Genomic DNA, 17,091 nt, shown 5'->3' with positions numbered 1-17,091 from the left:
ACATATCTATATCCATCCTAATTTTGGCATGCTTAACTTCACTAAGAATAACCCCTTCCTCAGTAATTTGTAAGTTGGAATAAAATACCCTAACTAATTCTGGATAATAACGTTGACGATTAGTCAAAAAAGGTAATAATCCCAAGTTGTGGAGTATATCATAGCACTCAAAATTTTGCTCAGCAATAAAATCATCAGGATATTTGGGTTCAAGAATATCTCTGGCAGAAAATTTTGAAGTACACCTCTCGTATTGTGCTACAGAAGAGAAGAGTCTCTGTGGTTGTGAAGGTGCGATTATTTCTTCAGGTTCGTTGACGGCGGGACCACGGCGGCGGCGAGCACCGACTTGAGTCTTGCGTTTCCTTGATGATTATGCCATTTTAGGATGTTTTTGAAGATTTGAATCGGTGGGTTTTGTAGAGAATTGAAAATGAGAAAGATTGCAACAAACGGGAGGTGATTTGGTGAAGATATGAAGGCAGAATGATGAATTCACGGAGGAGAGAATGGAGGCGCGGGTGGGGTTTTTGGGATGCAGCGACGGAGAGAGAAAATGTTGTTTTTATAGTGGAAGACGAGTCGTAATCGATTACAGGGTTTGTGTAATCGATTACGACGTTAAAAATAACATTCCAGGGGCTCCTGAAAGTTGTGTAATCGATTACAGGGTTTATGTAATCGATTACGAAGGAAAAGAATCAATTCCAGTGGTTCGTGGTAGAGTGGTAATTGATTACAGTGTTTATGTAATCGATTACGAATGTAGAAATAAATTTTGGCAAATTCTCCTGTTAATCGATTACGAGGGGGGTTGTAATCGATTACGAAGGTATTGTTTGTGAGGGAGAAAGCAATAACAATGGAGTATGGTGATTGGGACCAATCTTATAATGAAGTTCCCAGATGGTTATTAGCTGCCCAACAAACCAATCCTGGGACAATTTTTCAACTTTCCGGTCCTCCAGTTAATATTGATGCTGAGGATGGAAGTTCCACATACATTATGGAATGTTGCTTCTGGGCATTTGGACCTTGCATTGAAGGTTTTAAGTATTGTAAACCTGTTGTTCAAGTGGATGGAACCTTTTTAACAGGCAGATATCATGCCACCTTGCTAACTGCAATTGCTCAGGATGGAAATAGAAACATATTTCCTTTGGCATTTGCAATAGTAGAAGGTGAGACAAAGGAGGCATTGATTTGGTTTTTTCAACTACTGCGAGAGCATGTAACTCCTCAGCCAAATCTCTGCCTAATTACTGATAGAGGCAAGGGAATTTTGTCAGCCCTACGATCGGAAGAAGTTGACTGGGAATCAGACAATCTTCACTCTGTCTACTGCATACGTCATCTGGGTTCCAACTTCAACAACCGCTTTAAAAATGCCGATCTCAAGAAACAATTCATTAACTTGGGTAAGACGTTTTCCTAACTTTAAATTCCAGATGCACAAAATATTTCCTATACATAATACTTTTTCATTTCATTTTATATTTCTTTTTCACAGCTTATGAAGTCAAACAACCTATCGTGCAAGCAAAACTTTCAGCTATGAGGTCCCAATTCCCACAAGCAGTAGCTTGGATTGATAAAATCCCTTTACATAAGTGGTCTCAGGCTTATGATGGGGGGCGCAGGTACATGCACATGACAACAAACTTGGCGGAGTGCATGAACTTTGTGCTAAAGGGGGCTCGCTCATTACCTATCTGTGCACTTTTGAAAATTACATTTCAAAACATAAATGCTTGGTTTGTTGAACGCGGCTTAAAGGCAGACTCTATGTTAAGAGCTGGACATCAATATCCAAAAGATGTCACAACCTTGCTCCAACAAAATCAACAGAAATCTGCATATTGTCATGTTCAACGCTACGATCGAGATAATTCAGAATTCGAGGTGCAAGAGATATCGAGCCCCCATTACTATCGGCCAAAACCAATCTCATTCACTGTCAGATTAAACGATTGGTGGTGTGATTGTGGTCACTTCCAAGCTAGTCGATTACCCTGTCAGCACGTCATAGCTGTTTGTTCTTTTGGTCACATGCCACTTTCAAATTTTATCGATCCAGTTTACACCCTTGATAACATAAATAAGGCTTATCAAGTCCAATTCCACCCCCTGCGAAATGAGGACTATTGGTCAACATATACAGGTCCTAATTTCAATCCAGACCCCCAAACTAGGCGTAAGGCTTCCGGACGACCTCCAAGGACTAGGATCCATAACGAAATGGATTAACCCGTTACGGATAAGCCAAAAAAATGCTCTTACTGTCGCACTGAGGGTCATCATAGGGGACAATGTCCATTTCGCCAATAAGTTGTACATTTTTTGTTTCAATTAATTTAATTTTCAATGTTTTTTTCTTCTTTCTACAATGTCAAAACTAAGACAATTTTCTATGAACATTAATATTTCTTATGCCTTCATCAACTACAAGTTCAAATACTTGATTCTTTTATGGACCAACAAAACTTTATCAAATGAGAACAAATTATTATGCTCGCCTCTGTATCCAATTCTAATTTAACAACTTTGTTTTCCAAAATTTGTATTGTAATCGATTACAATGGTATTGTAATCGATTACAATTCACTCGAACAAAATGCATTAACCATGTAATCGATTACACTTCGTCTGTAATCGATTACATTACACCCAGAAAACTGCAACACATGCAGTAATCGATTACAGCATGCGGTAATCGATTACTCAACTAAAAATGTATTCCCCCCCACGATTTCATCTAAAAACGTCATCCCCCCCAACGATTTCCTTTCAATGTCGTCCCCCCCCCCCCCACACGATTTCCTTTGAATGTCGTCCACCCCCACGCGATTTCGCTCGTTGACAAAATCAGACCGAATAACGTTCGAGGGCTACACGATTTCTTCATAACGAAAACGTTCTCCCCCAGAACGTTTTGCCTAGTTCTGTAATTTTAAAAAAACTTGCCCATATCCGTAATAAACCATACTGATTTGCCTAGAAGGAAAAAAAAACCAAGAATTTGAGATAACAATCCTTGTAAAATTTCATTTAATTACAAATTATCACATGGAAATTTTAAATCTATCATTAACAATCCACTTTAATAGCTTAAATTGCACCAGTGATAAAATATATTCTCACTTGTGATAAAATTCAACATTTTATTACGTGAATATAGTTTAAAACTTAAATTATTAGGAAAAAATATATGTTCATGTTAGGTCTTGGAGGTGGTACAAACTAGAAGAAGCATAAAATTACAAATATTATTTTACCAAAGACCATTAATCTTCTAGCACAAATATGAGATTGTGAAGAAAGGGTTATAACTTTGCTCTCTCAACCTGGTACACAGTAACAGTGGATGAAGTACATGCAACATAAAATTATAAAAATGAATCAACATCGACGTTTTATTGAGAGCATAATTGATGATGAAGTAAACACAGTATAAGGTATGATAAGTTGAATAAGGAATCAAAAATCTGAATGGAGCAACAAAGCTTGTGTAAACTTTTGAGCAGCAGATTCAGGCAAGCATATGCACACAATCATGGAAGCATCACTGCAATCAGCTTCTCCTTCAGGAAGAAACACACAAACTTGAGGGGTGGGTGTTAAATCTATAGGACCAGCATAGAGTGGCCTACCCCACCCAAAATCTGCACATTTGTATATCGAAAACCTGGTCCATTGAGTTATCGTTAGTTTCCCACCAAACTCAAGTTGTCTTGGTCGATCCACTTCGACATAATCCACCGTAGATCTCAAATACTCCTCCGACACACTCTGTCTCGCCTCTCGAACCAACAAGGTTGTCTCAGGTAGCTCTCCATGCACAAGCTCACACACAGTGCTTGTGGTGCATGCAACACACACCACATTGCCATAAAACCCTTCTTTCAGTGGTGGGTTTCTCAGCTTCTGCCGAGCATTCACCGAAAACGTTAACCTTAGCTGGTAATCCAGTGGCCTCACATCAAGAGCTTTCACCCAGGATCTCCATATATGCGCTGCCATGGCATCGAAAGTGGTGCAACCTGCGGCGTCGTACGGCTGAGCGAGAGCTTTCACGCGATTCTGGAACTCGCGCTTGATCCTGTAACACTTCTGAACCGGTTTGGTTTTCCACAGTGTCATGGTGAGGTTGGACCCCTCTTCGATTCTCATGAACTCCAAGTGAGGGAACTTAACCACCGGCGGGTCACGTGGCCGGAAAACTTCCCTGTCCCAACACGGCACGGGGTCGATGACCAGCATCCCTGTTCTTGCAGTGGCGGCCCATGCACCCAGAAATTGCATGGCTCCCATGCCATCGCAGATGCAATGGCAGAGCCTCAACCCGAGGCTAAAACCACCGCATCGGAAAAGGGTCACCTGAGCAATGACCAGCGGCATTTCCAGGACTTTGTATTGTTCTTCATTCGGAAACTTGAAGATCAAAGGCTCCCAAGCCGGGTTCGGAGCTGTGAGGTCTCCTAATTCAGTTAAGGCAACATCAGATCGTGCCTCAACAATGAGTGCTCCTTGCTCTGGTCCGAAAAACACTTCTAGTTTACCATTTTTGGTCTCTCTGAGCCTCCCTGATAAAGGGTAGTAAGGGACTAAAACATCAGCGAGAGCACATTGTAGTATTTTTGTGACAGGTTTCTGGGGAGAACAACCAGTGCTGTGTAACTGATAAAAATACACTGTGGGTGTGAAAACACGAGCTCCGATCATGTCATCGAGATTGGAAAGGTATAAAGTGTCACCTGGTTTAACAGGAATAGGCCTCGATGGCATGACAGAAGACATTCTATCAATGGTTACGGGAATGGTGAAGTGATGGATATGGAGCTCTTGAACCCATGGAGAAGCCATGAGGATAATTTCTCAGGTCATGTGAAATGTGGCTTCATTAATTTGTAGATATAATATTTGCAGAAGCATGAAAAGATGGGGTAGCTTCTCCGATAAAGAAGAAAGATGAAAAGAGACTTGAACTGAACAAGACGGGGTTCTTGAAGAAGATTTGCAGGTTTGAAGTTGGTGACAGATAAATGATATGTTACTTCCCTCACCCATTTACCATCTTTGTATGACACACTTATTACTTCTACATAAATTCATAATCCTTTATAATATTTTAGACTCGTTATGCATGAACTTTGTTTTCTTCAGGGACAACAATTTTCGCATTTCTTAACACAACATAAATATCAAATACGATAATGTGTGTATACTGATACTCACTTACCAAAAATTAGCACTGACAGAGACAAATGTTCTCGCAATTATGAACAAAAAACTAGATTGTTCATTTGTATTGTTTCACACTTTAAGAAGTAAAGAAGCATTTCAGTGTACTTTTTCCGAATCAGTTGTTCTTATTTTCAAGCTATAGTTATTGATTTGTCATATGGATTTTGATGATTTATAGATGGATACAGGAACTACATAAGCTTTTATCAAATACCTAGAAGATTCTGATGTGCACCATGAAACAACTCTACGCATTTGCTAAAATCAGATATCCAAAAATGTGGCTTCCATTTATAAGTAATTAAGGAAGTAAAAGAATTTCCAACTCTGCCATTTAAATAGTTCCGTAACATAACCACCTTTTCATACAAGACCAGGCCATGAAGATTATTAAGTTACATAACATCCTTTTATGATAGTTACGGAATCATAATAATTGAAACAATAATTAAAGCAAGGAAGATTAACTTCAAAAAAAGGATAGATTGTTAAACAGCTAAGATTAGGCCATTAAACATACCTTATGCAGCCTCATAGTTAAAGTATATATACAAAAACAGGTGTTAAAATTATGATTGTTGTTGTTTTGGAAAAATATACAACTTTCATAAATGCTTTTAGGGTCTATGTATAACTAGCCTAAGGGTTGAGTGTTATGCAAAACAACTTTTCCTTGTAATGTACTCTTCCCCCTTTTTTTTATAAATACTTAATTACTGATTTTATGATATCCAAATTCATGTTTCATCAAAGTTATATCCCTTCATGATATAGATTCTCGTAGTTCATTTTGTCTTTCCTTACCTTTATTTTATCTGGTTAATCTCTTAGTATTTTTTAAGCTGGTTGTTATTTTTAACTCGCCCATTCAATATTGTTTGAACTTGTAATTATTTTTTATCAATCTTTTGGAGATTAATTTCACATTTCACTCTGAACAAGTATCTATTCAATAAGTTACTCTTAACTTAACGAATATTTATTCAACAAATCACTTTGATATGTTCAAGTAATCTTTCCACAAATTACTTTTTACTTATTTAAGTTTTTTTTTTTAAAGTCATTTTTACTCAGTAAAATATTATTTCAATAAATCCTTTTTAATTTATTTAAGTATTTCTTTCACAAATCATTTCTAATTTAATCAAATACTCTTAGACTTCTTTTAGAATGAGCTCTTTCTAGAGAAATCTCAAACAAGTTTTCTGAAAGGAATTTTTTTTTTTCTAGAACAGGCTTTTTCTTCTTTTTTAATTTTCTTCTTCATATCAAATACTGCAATGAAAAATGAAGATGCAATAAAGATTACACAGAGCAGCTATGACAATAGCGACCATGGTGGCATAATATAATGATAAAGGATATTTTTGTATTTTTGGGTTAGATTGGGTGTACTTAGTAATAATGGAGTGCAAAGAAATGGCCCAAATCAAATTATCCCTTCAATCTCAAATTTCCATTATCATAAGCTTCGGTCTTAATTAGGATTTAGATTACTCATATTTTTCAACATATTGAGTCTCAATCACACATAAGAATGACATATTTATTGCAGTCTTAATTCTAAATATGTATTGCAGGGAAGATGTGGTGTGTGCAAACAGTTAAAAACAAATTTTATATTTAAACTTAAACAAGTTTTATGTTCCGAATTCTGTTTGTTTCGAATAGCAAATTGTTATTAAATTGTAAATTCAATGAATTATGTATTTTTTAATGTAAGTTTTTTTCATCGTGGGTCTCTCAGGTTTTCTTCTCACATGTTTATTATATTGAAACATGCAGAATGTTAAAAAAATTATTGGTATTAATTTCTTTTATTACTTGTACTAATAAGATACATAATTATATAACTTTTAATATATGGGTAGTTAAGATAAAATATCATGTTTAAAACTTCTTTAAACCTTATATTTAAGGTGATAAAAAACAATTGGTTGTCTCAAAATCTCACTTGGTTAATTCAAGAATAGATTAAAAGTAACAAATACTAATACTAAAAGCAAAAGGCAAGTGTCCAAAACTGAGTATTAGAACTCCCAGGATTCTCCAAATTTACATAACGAATTTGAGATGAAATCCAACTCCTAAAACTCACAGAAAAACTAAATTTCTCAGAACAAAATTCAAACTACTCCATTATCCTTTTGCTATAACAAAATCATAACAAAAATATAAACCTCCAATGCTTTCTTTAGGATACATAAAAGTCTTTCATGCAGCAGCAGCAAAGATGAACTGCTAGCTATCATCACAGGAAATTGGCAACCACTCTGTGATGGATCCTTCTGTGTTATGGTAGCCAAACTAGAGAAATCACAGCTCCAACCCTGTTGGTTATTTACTTGATAATACATATTGAAAGCATAAGATGCATTCCCTTGGAGACTAAGATGATTGCAAGAAGAGCCATAGCCAAGGGAAGTACAATCAGAAAAGGTACAAGCATAGTCAATGCTACCAGCCAATAAATGATCAAAGTAAGTAACATCTGGATTCAAAACACACCACCTCTTTTGCAGGTACTTTATACCTTCCACAGGGATAAGGCCTTTTTCCTTGTGCTGACCAGTTAAGTCTAATTCATACTTTGGCTTCCCATCAAACTCAAAAACCCCCCAATGCCTCTCAAAGTTCCCAGGAGCAACACTTTTAGTGTTCTCATCAATGAGGCTGAACATGTACAAGTCAATTGTGCCTTTCCTTTTAGGGGTACCCTTGCCACTCAGAGCATGTTTAAGCAAACCAAAGTTGAACCTCCTTGCACTCTTGGCATTAGCATTCTTATCACCATCTGTTGGCCACCCAATTTCCCCAATCAGCACCTTCATGTCAGGATACCCTGCCTTGTCTAAAGCCCACAGAAGAGTGTCAAGATTTGCATCAAACACATTGGTGTAAAGTGCCTTACCGTCCCTAAGAGGCTTGCTTTTTCCATCAAAAAATGCAAAATCAAAAGGGAAATCTTCGTTGAAATAAAGACTAAGGAAAGGGTAGATATTAACTGTGAAAGGTGCATTGTTTGCATACAAGAACTGGATTATCTCAATGGTGAGGTCTCTCATTTCAGGCCTGAAGTCACCAGCTGATGGAACTGGATCTGAATCAGGTGAATAGTAAATATCAGCATTGAATGGAACAGTGATTTTGACCTTTGAACTCAACCCGGCCTTATTAAGTGATGTCTGTATATTCTTCAGGGCTGGCAGCGTTTTCTTCGCAAAGGTACCATTATATGCTTTAAGAAAAGGCTCATTACCCACAGCAACATACCTGCATAGTTATCATACACATACCAAGCACAAAGCAGAGTGAGGAATAGTTCAAAATGGCTGTAAACATCCAACAAAAGCTATTACACACGACCAACCACACAATGAAACAATAACTAGAGTACTAAATGTTAACAACAAAATCAGACAAAAGCATATCCAGTTTATACATTTTCACTGAGTGTCCCTTAGAAGAAGCATGCTGTCAAGTTTCAAAAAATCCTCATGTTTTCTTTCACAAAGTTGAGAATACAAAAACTAAAACAAGACTATAGCAAGCAACACATTCTTTACAACACACTTTTTATTACTAGTTAAAATTTACCATATCCAATACCCGTTAAGCAAAACAATGAAATCTACAAAATTGTGTTATTTCCAATAAATTACAACAACTAATAAAATGACCCAGTTGAGTAGAGTACAGTCTCCTACACATTTAAATATCAGTAAAGTTGCATTGCATAGAAGTTCTGTTAAAAAGTTAATTGCAATGCAGTGAATATATAAATGAGTAGCATGAAAATGAAAGAGGAAAATAATTTGATCAAGAAAAAGGAAAGAATAGTATGATCTCGAAAGTACTTAACTTGATTTTGACGCCACCATTGAAGAAGTAAGTGGTGACATTTTCATAGACCCAAGAATCCGCAGCTTTAGGACTGGTACTTATCATTTGCAGCATGTTGTTGGGTATTGCAAGCATGACTTGGATATCGGTCCCCATAAGAGCTGCCATAATGAGTTGATCCGCATCAAAGAGCTTCAATTTGGTGAACCCATTTTCCTTGAGCATCTTCACCACCTTCTCCGGGGGAAGTTGGTGCGTTGCCATGGTTCCCCAGTTCACGCCAACCCATGCAGACCCACTGGAAACCACGGTTAAGAAGACAAGGGAAAATGCCACTAGATCACCACAATTTCGAACCATTTCTCTTCACTTTTTGTGGATTTAGCGAAGTGGAAAAAAATGTGTGATTGTAGGAACAGAATTTCCATATATAACTCACTTTGTGGTGTGTTTGTTTCAGTGCCTTCGCGAAGAACAGAAGTTGGGTTTTTTCAATTTTTTGCACCAAGAAAAAAAGCATTAATCACCAGACTTGTTCATGCTTTTTTTAAATTCCATCTACCACCAGAGTTTTCTTATTTTAGGATGAGAAACTTAATTTTTTAGATTGCTTTTAGAATATTTTTCAGCAGAGATTAAAACTACTTTCACGACTTCAAAATTTAATTACAGTGAAGAAAATAAAAGAAAATGCCAGTGCAATATTGTTTGAATTACACAGTAAAGTATAATTTAACCTTGGTTTTAATATCTGTTTTGTAAAAAATGTGTGGAAAGGATACAAATTAAAAACAAAAATTATGGAAGTAAAGGTAAATAAAAATATGTGAGACAAGAGTTAAAACTTTAATTATTTAATGTTAAAAGCTAACTTCAAAAAGAGTTAAAAGTTTGTTATTCCGTTATGTTATTCGGGGTATAACGCCAGCAGCATATGTTACAGTATTGTTGAGCTTTTTTTATTTTACTATTATAATTTATTTTATAATAATATGAACAAGTGTTTTGTAACTGTTTGTTGATGCATCCATACTTATATTCTCTCTACTATTATCAACATAATTAATGATTTTTTTTATAATTATATATATATATATATATATTTATATATATTGAGATTAAGTTTCCTATATTAAATTCTATAAATTATAGTTCGAGAGTTGATTCAACATCATAGTTTCAAGAATTTCAGACACTTTCACTTACCATGATCATGGGTCGTCTTTCTTGCCTCATGTTCTGTGACCCGTTTCAACAATCTATGGACACATTAAATCCCCCTAAGGTAAGTTTACTCTTCATTCTTCTCTATTTTGTTTATAGATCTTAAATATATCACTTCTATTTGCCAAAAAAATTGTTTCTTTCTTCTTAATGAAATCTAATCATGCATGATTTTGTTCTTCTAAATTGTTTGGGTTCTCAACTTTGTTTGTGGTTTCGTTAGATTCTATTTGGGCTTTCTTAATTTAGGATTTCATATTCCAACTTACTAATTCTTGAAAAGTTGATGATTTTAGGGTTTAGACAAATGTATCTCTTTAATATGGTTTTGTATATTTCGTACTAAGAAGTTGTTAGCACATGTGATATATATCTCTTTATATATATTCTATCCCAATCATCTCTTTTAGTCTGACAAAAGTAGGGATGGTTATTAGGGTCTATCAATTTTACTTTCCTTGACACAAATTCCTTACTCCAAAAATATTACAGAAATTTAAAAGCCAAACTGTCATGCATAGAAGAAATTAATCTATTTAGTTTTCCATCCACAATACTATCCCAACCAATTATCATGAAATTGTACATTATCATCAGAATTAGTAATTTACCTTATTTGTCTTCAAAGAAATAGTGAAGCATATGGGAAATGAGGGGAAACTAATGCTTGAAAGGGCTTCTTCATGTACTTAGGGAGAGGATAATCTATCTCAGTTCATGTAACACTAAAAAATCTAAACTCAAAAGAGTTTCCACCTAACAAATATGTAACTATGAAATTATATGATCGCAGACTATAGAAGTCAACAACGAATGCGGCACAAAAGGAATTTCTGGGTGCATGTGTTCCATCAAAGTCTATTGGTATCAAGTTTCCATTGGAATCTCTATAGTAGTTCGGGCCACTTTTCAACTGCTCAGTCTGAAGAAAATATTCTTCAAATTGTACAATCACCCGTGCTTACAACCTCATAGTAAGAAATATACAAAACCATATTAAAGAGATACATTTGTCTAAACCATAAAATCATCAACTTTTCAAGAACCGATAAGTTGGAATATGAAACCCTAAATTAAGAAACCCCAAACAGAATCTAATGAAACTACAAACAAAGTTAAGAACCCAAACAATTTACATAAACAAAACCATGCTTGGTCAGATTTCATTAAGAAGAAAGAAATGATTTTTTCGCAAATAGAAGTGATATATGTAAGATCTATAATACAAAATAGAGAAGAAGGAAGAGTAAGCTTACCTCTGGGAGATTTAACGTGCCCTTAAATAGTTGAAACCAATCACAAAATAGGAGGCGAGAAGGACGACACATGGTCTTGGTGAGTGGAAATGTCCAAAATTCTTAAAACTATGATGTTTAATCAACTCTTGGATCAATTTATAGAGTTTAACACATGAAACTTAATATATATATATATATTATATTAATAATTATTTTGTATCAATAATTTCATAAAATTAAAAGAAATGCATAAAAAGAAAAACTAAATTATTTCATATTATTCTTGTAACATAAACGGTAACGGCTTTAATTAAAAGAAAATTTAAATTTATAAAATGAAATGAGTAAAACTACATTCATAATAACAATTCATCATTACATTACAAGGGTTTCCAATAATATACTACAGTTCAATTGAAAAATAAAAGTTTAAATCTAAAAATTGCAAGATAATTAAAACATAAAAAAGTTAAATCCGAAAACTAAAACAAGGAAATTAAAACATAAACAGTAAAATACATTTAAGATAGAACAATGTATATTTTTTAATTCCCGCCTTTACCAATTAATAAATTTCAGGAAAAATCCTTTATTAAAGAATAAACTTCAATATGTAAACTGATGAAGCTCAACGTTTACAAGAAAAGTAAAGTTAGGAATTGTTTGAACTATGAAAGTAACCATTATAGTACAGTTGTGTCCAAAATAATGTATGAATATAGTTGCATCATAAATGCAGAACACTTCAGGTTAATCCTATCACATTGCATACATGCATTTGTTTTTAAAAAAAATTATACACTCCAAACTCATACAAATTCAACTTTTTTGTCAAGTTTTAAAAGGCTTCACTAACACAAAAAAGTCTTTTAACGTCCGATATTTTCGATCTTTGACGTCTGTCCAAACACCGACGTCGTACTGGGTGACGTTAAAATAACGTCGGAAAACAAAACAGACGTCACTTAACGTCGGGGCAATAGGGGTCCGACGTTATCCAATGTCGGGGCCAAAAGCAGCAAACGTCAATTTTCGCGCTAAATGGAACCAAAAAACAGAGCAATTTGACTTCTGTTGGGCTCTGAAAGACTTTAAATAACGTCGGCCACAATAAGCTCAAATGTTAAATAACATTTGTCAGAGCACCACCAGACGTCAATCTGCTCTGTTTTTTTTTTTAATTTGGTTGTTTTTACAACATTCCCACACCTGAAAATCAGCAAATTCCCAGAACAGTTTCATAATAATTTCAGCACAATTATGGAGTTACAGTTATATCTAATAACACTTAAGTTTCAACATATATTCTAAACTAATATACACAATTCTCATTAATCTTCTTGCTTGTTACACTAAACATTACAAATAAAATAAACACATATCAAAGTCATAAGTTGACATACAAAAATTAATAACTTTAAACTAAATGAGTTCTAACCTTTGAATATAATACTTTAAGTTGTTGGCCTCTAGGCTTACTCACAATTCTAATGAAATTTTGGAAACATAAAACATATGTTAGTTTTTATAACTAAGTAGATACATAGGTTATGATTGAAAAAAAATTAATACTTACTCTTGTAACATGTTTTTCAAAGCAGATGGAATCTTCCTATGACATAAATAAAATCATACAACCATGCATTGTCTTGGAATGATGATACATAGTTGCCAATGATACCTACCGTCAATCACAAGTACTTAACATAAATAATTAATAATACTTCATAAAATATTACTAGAAAAAAAACATACGCATCAATGTATGGCGCAAAGTAGATCTCTCTATTTGACTCAACCATCCATGTTTGCAAATAAAGTTTGATGTGGTCATGTGAGTTTCCCGAAGATTGAATGGTTTGAGGTTCAATGAATCCATATACGGCATCGACCTTGGTCCACAATGAATCTATAATAAATCTACATACATAAAATAAAAATTAATGCAACAATAATATTAAAAAATCAAATACAATTAGTCCAATTTTACAAATAACAATAAATATAATTTTATTTCGTAATTTTACAAATATTATTATAAAAATTCAATTAAAAAAAGAAATAGGCCAAAAAAACTAAAAAAAATAGTCTAAGATAAAAATTATAATTGCAAATAAAAAATACAAGCAATTACATACATACAATGAAAAAGAGATAACAAGCAAAATAATATCAAAACGATGCAAATGGGGATGAAAACGCATAATATTTGGTTGAAAACGCCTAAAATCAATCCACAATCAAATACCAACTAGGTTGGTGGTGAAAAATGGTCGAAACTCACCTAGAGGAGGTCAGAATAATGGTCACCGACGGGAAGGATCGCGAAACACTGCAAATGAGGATGAAAACGGAAAATATTCGATTCAAAACGCCTAAAATCAATCCATAATCAAATCCCAACAAGTTTGGTGGTGAAAAACGTTCAAAAATTACCTGGAGGAGCTCAGTATGGTGTTTGCCGACGGAGAAGCTTCGCGAAAAATTGGTGGCGCGACGAAACAATTAGGGTTTATGCGTTTCGCGTAGAGAAAACCCAAAAATTGACGTCGGGGCTGCGTGGTCAGATGTTACTTAACGTCGGTGCAGAGGGGGTCAGACGTTAAATTAAGTCGGGGCATAGTGGGTCAGACGTTAAATTAAGTCGGGGGCAGAGAGCTCAGACGTTAATTTTTACATAACGTCAGGGTATTGTGGGTCAGACGTTAAATTACGTCTGTGTTGGAATGGGCAGACGTTAAAAAAGTCAAATAATTTACAAAATTGCCACCGGTCATTTTTAACGTGGGACTTTTTCTGGATAAACGTTATATGGGTGATGTTTTTTTTGTATTAGTGCTTATAGATGAATTATACACTTGAAACTCATAAAAGGTTTGAATATCATTTCTTCCATTATAGGGACACAACTAAAACCTTGGAACTTGGCTTTATAGATAAAGATCAAAGTCCATAAAATTTTTGATAACATTATTCATTTAATATATTGTCTTCATTTTCTATTCATCTAATCTAATACGAGCATACAAAGTCCATTAATGATTCATTGATGAGGTTATCCATCTACTATTACTATATTCATATTGCTCAAAATATTTACTCTATTCTTGCAACTTACAAACTATTTTAGGTTTGTGCTTTGGCAAGATTGAAAAGGGAAAATTTTATTATTCAAAAGAGAAGTAGGTAGGATACTACTGTAGAGGGATCATTACCTTCTCAAAGTACATGTCCATTAAAATTTCTTTCAAGTTCTGATGAAAATAGATGTGATTAAACCAATTCCCAAATGGAAGGTACCACTTAAAATATGTTTTACACTTACAATTTGGAACTAAATTCTACTCAAATTAGTTTCTATTAACATACTTATGACCATATTTACATAGATTTTTCAATGCACTCAAAGTCAAGTTCTGAAGATGAAGAAACATTGGAAGACAATGTTTTGGATAAACAAAAAGGCAAGAATATGGATACTGTGCTTTGGCAAGATTGAAAAGGAGAAACTTGATTATTGAAAAAAGAAGTAGATGTACACAAAGTTACTCTAAACCAGTACAACATCCACAACAAAGGCTATACAACATACCACTCTCAGCTATTACTTTAATTGCACTCAATGAACCATCTTCCTCAACTCCTTGCTAGGAAGCATTCCATACTCAACAAATATCCAATCAGTTAGTAACGTTAGAGGAAATACAATCCCACATAATATTGCCCATCGCACAAACCTAATTAATAGGTTTGATGCCTTTATAGAGGGATCATCTCCTTTTCAAGGTATATGTCATCAGTACAACACCAAGACATTCAATACACAAATGGGAGGTACCACTCAATATATGTTTTACAACTGCTAATCTAATAAATTATACTTAAATTAGTTGTTATTAAAATTCTTATGATCATATTTAATAAGATTTTTCAATGCACTCAAGTTTAAGTTCTGAAGATGAAAAAGAGTTGGAAGATAGTGTCATTGATATATTAGTTGACTCAGATGTAACATCTCATATCAATTCCTATTTCTAACTATAATCAAATGTTCATATTATTTATGCTAAATTATTTTGTCATTTGTAAGGGATACAAAGATATTGGTTAACCTATATATCAATGTCACCATTGCAAAGCCCACATGTGCTATCAAGAAAGGATAAGGAAAAATGTACATTCCTGCATTCCAAAGTTTCAACTATGTTGTGAGAATGAAAATTTTCAATTACCACTACGAAGGAGTTTCCTCCTTTGTTGCATCATCTTCTTATTGATATAGATTCTGTACAAAGCAAGAATTATCAGCAAAATGTAAGAACATATAACATGATGTTTGCTTTTACTTCTCTGGGAGCAAAAATAGATAGAAGTATCAACAATGGCTAATGACCACCAAATTTGAGAATACAAGGTCAATCATGTCACAAAATTGGTAGTCTTCTTCCATCAGTTGGATTAGTCCTGAAGTTTGCAAAACTCTATATTTATGATAGTAACAACGAGACACATAATAGGATCCAATCTTCAAGGTTAACATTTCGAGTTCAAAAATAACTACTACTTACACTAAAATTTCAATTAATTATTCTGTTATATATCAGCACAATAATATACAAGCACAATGATTTATTCCATTTTGGTTGTAGGAACTCAAACCGTATATATGTTGAAATTGTCCAGCAACTAACAAACATGTTTGATATTTATAATGTCCATGCCAAATCATTTAGAATGGCAAGAGATAGATACAAGGACAAACCATATGATGACTTGAAGCTAAGACTCATAGCAAACAAGACTAAGGATGGTTAAATTTATAATATTCTTATTGTTTAAGAAGTTGCAGCCTTAATTATAAGTGATGTTGATACTGCTTCGCCTAGAGATATCATCATGGAAAATATAGGTGGAAAACTACAAAGAATAAATGAATTACACACAAGTTACCTAGGATTTCAGTACCCACTACTATTTCCTTATGGTGAGGATTGATATAGGCATGATGTTTATCACCGAAACACATTGTCATCAACAGGAAGAAAAAGGAATCGCCTAACAATAAGATAATGGTTTTGCTTTCACATACAAATAAAAGATTCTGAAGCAAGTACTCTACTAAGATCAATGAGACTATTTAGCAGTTTGTTGTGGACGGATATATGATGGTAGAATTTGAAAGATTAACCTTCATCAGGAACAATCAATCAAAACTAAAAGTTGAAAAGTACAAAAACCTTTATCAACCAAGTACAACTGAAGAAAATCAAGATCCAAGCAAAGGAAAGAGACTTATGTTGTCGTCAACCTTTGTTGGAAGTTGCAGGTTTGTGGATTAATTATATTTTTAAGATATGACAATTTGCAGACATGTTAGTTTTCCATATTTGTTTATAACATTTTCTAATTAAAAAAAATGTCCTAAAAATTGTTATGAAAATTCTGATCCAAAAATTCCAAAATATGTAGTCCGAAAACCACTTTTCCGAAAGTGAAATCTGAAAATTTGAGGGGTGCACACAGGAAGTAAAAGCCTTGAAAC

At 34.1% G+C, this 17,091-nt stretch overlaps 3 protein-coding genes across 6 annotated transcripts; 1 reads left to right on the top strand and 2 right to left on the bottom strand.

Annotated features, from left to right (window-relative positions):
• The first annotated feature begins 862 nt into the window (after window positions 1–862).
• LOC114162873 lies at window positions 863–2,247 on the top strand. The gene is made up of 2 exons (XM_028046858.1): window positions 863–1,418; window positions 1,511–2,247. Exons 1-2 carry the CDS (start codon window positions 863–865, stop codon window positions 2,245–2,247), a joined length of 1,293 nt encoding a protein of 430 aa, XP_027902659.1.
• Window positions 2,248–3,413: 1,166 nt separating this feature from the next.
• LOC114162872 (omega-hydroxypalmitate O-feruloyl transferase) lies at window positions 3,414–4,890 on the bottom strand. Its single transcript, XM_028046857.1, is given in 2 exon segments — window positions 3,414–3,504; window positions 3,506–4,890. Coding segments are annotated over 2 exon segments (1,449 nt in total). The 5' UTR covers window positions 4,864–4,890.
• Window positions 4,891–7,258: 2,368 nt separating this feature from the next.
• LOC114162440 (glucan endo-1,3-beta-glucosidase 8-like) lies at window positions 7,259–11,661 on the bottom strand. Of its 4 annotated transcripts, XM_028046331.1 has the most exons (4): window positions 11,568–11,661; window positions 10,294–11,279; window positions 9,107–9,550; window positions 7,259–8,517 (listed from the first exon to the last, which is right to left on the bottom strand). In XM_028046331.1, exons 3-4 carry the CDS (start codon window positions 9,445–9,447, stop codon window positions 7,395–7,397), a joined length of 1,464 nt encoding a protein of 487 aa, XP_027902132.1. In that variant the 5' UTR covers window positions 9,448–9,550; window positions 10,294–11,279; window positions 11,568–11,661; the 3' UTR covers window positions 7,259–7,394. The 4 variants fall into 4 exon arrangements, with proteins under 4 accessions (XP_027902132.1, XP_027902131.1, XP_027902134.1 ...); XM_028046330.1 differs by having other exon boundaries at window positions 10,294–11,661; XM_028046333.1 differs by having other exon boundaries at window positions 9,107–9,385; window positions 10,294–11,661.
• Between the last annotated feature and the right edge of the window lie 5,430 nt (window positions 11,662–17,091).

Source organism: Vigna unguiculata, chromosome 9 (assembly GCF_004118075.2).
Source record: "Vigna unguiculata cultivar IT97K-499-35 chromosome 9, ASM411807v1, whole genome shotgun sequence".
NCBI classification, from domain to species: Eukaryota; Viridiplantae; Streptophyta; class Magnoliopsida; order Fabales; family Fabaceae; genus Vigna; species Vigna unguiculata.
The sequence above is the reverse complement of the archived record's forward strand: the minus strand, read 5'-3'. Positions and strand labels throughout refer to the sequence as shown.

Excerpts from the sequence above, each read along its gene's own strand:
- LOC114162873 (XM_028046858.1), top strand. The coding sequence starts at position 863 with ATGGAGTATGGTGATTGGGACCAATCTTATAATGAAGTTCCCAGATGG. Across the intron at positions 1,419-1,510 it reads GAAACAATTCATTAACTTGG|CTTATGAAGTCAAACAACCT; the intron begins GTAAGACGTTTT and ends TCTTTTTCACAG.
- LOC114162440 (XM_028046330.1), bottom strand. The coding sequence starts at position 9,447 with ATGGTTCGAAATTGTGGTGATCTAGTGGCATTTTCCCTTGTCTTCTTA. Across the intron at positions 8,518-9,106 it reads AATGGTGGCGTCAAAATCAA|GTATGTTGCTGTGGGTAATG; the intron begins GTTAAGTACTTT and ends ATAACTATGCAG.